This window comes from Antrostomus carolinensis, unplaced genomic scaffold (assembly GCF_000700745.2).
Source record: "Antrostomus carolinensis isolate BGI_N321 unplaced genomic scaffold, ASM70074v2 scaffold1504, whole genome shotgun sequence".
NCBI classification, from domain to species: Eukaryota; Metazoa; Chordata; class Aves; order Caprimulgiformes; family Caprimulgidae; genus Antrostomus; species Antrostomus carolinensis.
In genome coordinates, this window is record NW_010309851.1 from 3,607 (window position 1) to 9,393 (window position 5,787).

The following is a 5,787-nucleotide window of genomic DNA, read 5'->3' on the forward strand; positions in this document are numbered from 1 at the left end:
CTCCTTACCCCTTTTAAGCTTTATCACAAGTGAAAAGCCAAGGCTGGTGCACTCAAGTGGTCAAGTAGTGCTGTCCCTTCAAGGTGTATAAGAACTGCAGTGATCATTATCTCAATTACAGTAATGTAAATAAACACAAGTAATTATCTGGCCTTATATTACACTTCAGATGAAATATACACCTTGTCTTGGAATAACTCAATATTTGCCACTTGGAAATAACTCTTCTCCTGTAACTTTGTATTTGCTTGTTGGTTCTATATGACACAGTTGCTTCTGAAATGGGCCTGTGTATTTCTGAGACAAGTTATAGCTGAAGTATTAATTTGTACTGCTGCTGAAAATTGTTGCAAACATCATCCCAGGTAGTTCAATGCGAGAGACTGTCTCAAATACTTACAAATGTTTGATAAACCAACAGGTTCGATATTTCAAACTGATAGAGATGTAAATGTAGAAAATACTAGTTCCTCTCTTAGCCAAAGATTAAGCAAATTAGTATTTTACAATGTGAATCTAGGTGTTTACTGGAGACAGTAAATTTCAATGTCCAGTTTCAGTAGAGGATGAAATACAAAAATTGTATTATTTAATGAGCTCTTTCAAAATTGCTATTCTGATTCTATCCGCTCTAACATGGTAAAATAAAATGGTACCTATGTTACACAGTTATAAATGTTCCAGAACTTTCTGCAAAAGTTAATGTTGTGTTACCAATCCCTGCCTGTGCAATGGGGCCCGAACAAGTCATGAAGCCACACTTTTAATTCCTTCAGTCAGCGAGTGGCTTAAGTACTGTGCAAAGCTGTCTTTGTTTGCTCTGCGTCAGTGTGAATTTGTGCCTTCAGATAAATCAGTAGAGTATGATTTCAGGCACAGGGTCATACTGCTTCCTGTGCTTTAGTCACCGATTAGGGTGGTATTCCTTGGCAGAGAGCTCTAAAAGATATGTCCTTGAGCTGTCACCAAGGTCTTTTAACATCCACTTCAACTAGATAAGACGGCTCCCTTTGTCTCAAAGTCCAACTAATGGTATTGAGGTAATGGTAGATGGGATGGGTTATCAAAAACACTTAAGACTGTGTATTTTAATGCTGAGGAGTAGGCGAATGATAAAGTGATATTTTAAAGATATGGTTCTGAGCAAACAATAATGAGAAGTGGTAATCTTGGGTCTGTCTTGACTTGTAGCCACCCTACATCATGTTGCAGTGCAGCAGAGATTATGTCTGTGCTGTTTTTCCATACCATGAGGTACAAAGTGCAAGATCCCAGAAACGCCAGCAATGACCGGTTTGTTCTGTCAAAGGTAAAATAATAACTGTTATGCTCTACTGTTGCAGTCTGCTAGTAAAGAACTGTCTGTAAATTAAATTGACTTGTCTTCCTTGACTTATGCTTACTTATGCTTGCATCTACACAGAAGTCTGTTGGAAATATTTGAGAGCTTGGAATTTGTCTACTTCAGAGAGACAAATAAAAGCTGGTTGAGTTAAATTGTAGTGTAACTCAAAAGTAATTACAAACTGTCTGTATAGTGTGTCTTGATAAGTCTTAACTCCACTATGTTAAGCTGTTCTAATAAATTAAATAATAGATGTTACTATATTGTCTTTAAAATCTAGCAAGAAATATTAACATCTCTTTTATTTTGACATAACCACTTTTCTAATCAGTAAGTCCCAGTTAGCTTTTGTGCTCTACTTGTTAAATGCAGCCGTGCTGTTATGCCTGCAGCCACGTCACAATGCACACTAATTACTGTCAGCTTTTCAGGGAGCATTATATGAAATAGTTATGGTAGGTTAGTGAGTAGTTTGCATTCCTACTGTTGTGCCAGTATGATGTTAAAGCCAATACTACTTCTGAAGCCACTGTGGTTCAGATAACACATAAAACCACAACCTGGACTGGCCTTCAGCATTTTTATCTCCTTTTGCATTATGCCTTTGCAAATCACAGAGATATTTCAGTCATGTGACATAAAGAAAATTGAGGGGCCTTGAGAAAAAATAATGATGTGAAAAATGTCAGATGAGGTACTCCAGTGAGGTAGGTTCCATTTTTGAGTCAGAATTCCTCACGTGATGGTTTACAATGGTGCTGCATAGCTGATGTTGTATATCCTCACATTGGATATAACTGTTGCCACTTCTGATTGCCATTTTGAAGTAAGTAATTGGGTGAGAAGCCAGCAGCTAATGCTGAGATGGTGAAGCAATAATAGAGAGTCACTTCTTCATGTTTGCTTTACCTCTCCCTAATTAATCAGGGTTTCTGCCCAGAGTTACTAAATGGCTTCAAACCTCTGCATGCTTTTTTGGCTCCATGGGTGGAAGATGACTGCTGCTTTGCAGTTGTCTAGTTGGACCTGGACACAAGGATCTGAGTGTATAAAACTTGAACTTTTGTGTGTTACCACTCACTGCATCCTACTTTGAATACATAAGTATTGGAGAAGTTCTAATGAGATAACACTTGCTCATCCATCTGCTTACTGGTTTAGTGAACAGTGCTGTGTTCTTGAAACTGGTACCTAAGCAAACTGAATCAAGATTTTTTTTTATTTGGATACCAAAACTACATTTTGGAATTGGACCTGCATGGCTGAGAGAGACCTTCTTTACTCTTCCATGTTGGTTTTCTCGAGGACATCCTAAATAGCCCTCAATAGCACTGCATTCTTTCTGGCTTAACTCTAGTCAGGTATCTGAGGGGGTCTAAGCAGGGGCATGGGGGACTTGGAAGTAAGCATCAATGTGAATGTTGCATTGTAAAAGTGTTTTATAACTGGATCCCTTTTTAGTGAACATAAGAACCTGATTCTAGAGTTTGTCAGCTTTGTAGTTTTGCTTTGATACTAGGATTCTGTGAAACTTGTGCTTTGCTTAAAATTTATGTTTCTCTCTAGGGTCATGCAGCACCAATTTTATATTCTGTTTGGGCAGAGGCTGGCTTTCTACAAGAAGCAGAATTACTGAACTTGAGGAAAATTGATTCTGTCTTAGAAGGACACCCAGTACCAGTGAGTGCTCATAACCTTTGATATAAGATGGTGTTTTCTGTAAAACAAGAAGTGCATGTATTTTGCAGCAATTCTTGGTTGCCAACTCAGTACAGGAGAGATAAAGACTTATAAGAAGGATGATGATGTTTATGGCTTCACAACTGAATTGGTGCCTGCGTTTGAATGAACGTATAAAAATTACCCTCATTGTTCCCATACAGCCTGTAGTGAAGTTCCCCTACAGTCCTCTATGCCAATATTTTCTATTTTAAAAAGGTTTATATAAAGTTCCATCATGGCTTTTCTTGTCCTTTAGGAAACTTTGAGGTATTTCAAGAGTTTATGTCCAGTTTGATCACTTCATTGGTCTTTCTGTTTCCAACTAGTTTTTTCAATTGGGTCTTTTTTGCACAAAATCATCAATTCTCAGCTGTTGCTATCCCAGGTGTAGCTGAGAAATTCCTGGGCCACAAGTACCGTTCCCTCTCAGAGAGCCTAGTTAGCTTGTGACACTGATCATCAAGGTACATGGATTGCAGGGAAAGAAGGGGAACAGGGCAAGATTTGGAGGGACTTGCATTATGTATTGTTATGGCTGAGAAGCTGAATTTTAATGTATATTCAACCATCTTCTAGCACTGGAATTTAATTCTTCTGTTTCTTAGCTGTAACATAATTGTTGTTGTTTTATTCTCAGAGACAAGCATTCACTGATGTGGCTACTGGATCCCTTGGTCAGGGTCTTGGTGCTGCATGTGGAATGGCATACACTGGTAAATTCTTTGACAGAGCCAGGTAATTACATTTTCATATTTCATGATTATAGGCATTCAATTGTAATATTTTGTGAAAATAAATTACATTCTTATCTCGATCAGGATTAAAAAATCCTCCTTTATTCTGTTGTCCATTCCCAAATCTAATTTCAAATTCAGGTTTTAAATGGTAGATCACTAGCCTGATAATTACAAAGCAGATGCCAGTGAAACTACCAAGGATTTAAAGATAGGTGAGAGTTAGTGCATAGGTGTGTTCCTTTTCTAACCTGCCAGCATTGCAAGGTGATGTTCCTGAACAGAGAAGATGGTAAGTTGTCGGAGCAGCCTCTGACTTCCAGAGAGTAATTGATAGCCATTTTGAGACTGGTATGTGTCCCTTTAGAAGGAAGACACAAATTAGAGATGTGTCTGTTCAAAGTCAGATGACAAATAATGGAAACATGTATCTAGATAAGGAACTGTTATGGTCAATAATAGCACCATTGAATCATAAAGCAGGGCTTCAAAATGTTACCGAAATGTGCTCGACTCCACAGAGACAAAAATGACTGCTTCTGCCATTTGTTTTGTGAACAGGAAAAGTGGATGTCTAAATCTGTACTAGGAGGAAAATAGCCTGATGGAGTTGATATATTTTATGTGACAGTTCTAGTACATTCGAGCATAGGCTGCCCGGTTAATGTGCCCTACACTTCACTAGCTTGAAGTCATTTCTGTGAAAGTTGACTTGCTGATTTTAATTGAGTTTAGCAGATGCTACGTGTGGAAAAAATCTAACCAGTGCTTACAAGACAGAAGAAAAAGGTGGTCTTGCATGCAGTACTGGGGAGCAGTTTATGTGGAAGGAGTTCAGATGTAGCTGAAGGCAGGTGGGATTTAGATCAAAAGTCTGTTCTAGCTTAATATCTGGTAAAAGAAAAACTCAAACAGCCATCTTGATTATTTTGTTTTAAAATTATATATATTGAAACTCTTCTTTTTAAATTTTAATAGGTAATAAACATTTATAAAGCTTTGTCATCCAAAAAAAAAGAGAGTGGTAATACAAGAAAAACACAGCAGCTCTATTCTGTCGAGATCAGGCAGTACTCCTACTGAGTTTTACTAAATAAGAAGCTTTGGTGTTTGGAGAAGCAGTCTACAAAGTCATACCATGCTGGTTATCTTTTTTGTGAATTCTGATTTTGTTTATGCAACATGCTTTAATCCATAGTTGAGTTCATTCCCAATTCAGAGTTTTCTGAAATTAAATTATTGGTTGTCCTTCCAGAGAGTATATGGTAGGAATGAGGAAGCAGGCAGTAACGTTTCGTGCGTTGTTAGTGATCTTGCTGAGTCACAGTGACAGTGTTTATTGGGCCTGTTCATTCAAGCCTTGCAATAGGAGGCTTAAGACCTGATTTTTTTGAGGCAAAGTTTTGAAAAGGAGCACAGTATTTGTCATCGTATTTTTTTCATGTGTAACAACTCGAAAGTGTTTTGATTTAATTTGTCTAAGGTTACATCAGGTTATCTGAGGTGAATGTATTGAGCAAAGGGAGTTGAGTTTGGGAGAGAAAAAGCAGTGAATTCTCACTATGAATTGTTAGAAGGATTTTGCTTTTGATTAAGTTGTGCTTACACATTTTTTTTTTTTAATGTCTTCTAGCTATCGAGTGTATTGTCTGCTTGGAGATGGAGAGTTATCTGAAGGCTCTGTTTGGGAGGCAATGGCCTTTGCTGGGTTTTACAAACTTGATAATCTCGTTGCTATATTTGATGTTAACCGTCTTGGACAAAGTGACCCTGCCCCTCTGCAGCATCATGTTGAAATTTACCAGAAACGCTGTGAAGCCTTTGGGTATGTGATAGGAAGAAGTTCAGTGTAGCCTCCCATTTGAAACTGTAGGTTTATTTGCTTTTCAGAATTTTTCAAATGAACTTTCAGCTCTTGAAGGATACCATCAACAAGAAAGATGGTCTTTCGTAATGCCTGATATTGGTTGTCTTTATTTGTACAGC

At 37.8% G+C, this 5,787-nt stretch overlaps 1 protein-coding gene across 2 annotated transcripts in view; it reads left to right on the forward strand.

Annotated features, from left to right (window-relative positions):
• Window positions 1-1,180: 1,180 nt before the first annotated feature.
• TKT (transketolase) overlaps window positions 1,181-5,787 on the forward strand; it is an 18,770-nt gene continuing 14,163 nt past the window's right edge. The window contains exons 1-4 of one of the 2 annotated variants that reach the window (XM_010166195.2): window positions 1,181-1,309; window positions 2,912-3,025; window positions 3,705-3,802; window positions 5,435-5,626. In XM_010166195.2, the coding sequence (XP_010164497.2) occupies window positions 1,226-1,309; window positions 2,912-3,025; window positions 3,705-3,802; window positions 5,435-5,626 (488 nt within the window). In that variant the 5' untranslated portion in view covers window positions 1,181-1,225. The remainder of the gene's footprint in view (window positions 1,310-2,911; window positions 3,026-3,704; window positions 3,803-5,434; window positions 5,627-5,787) is intronic. The other variant, XM_010166196.1, reaches the window with a different exon arrangement.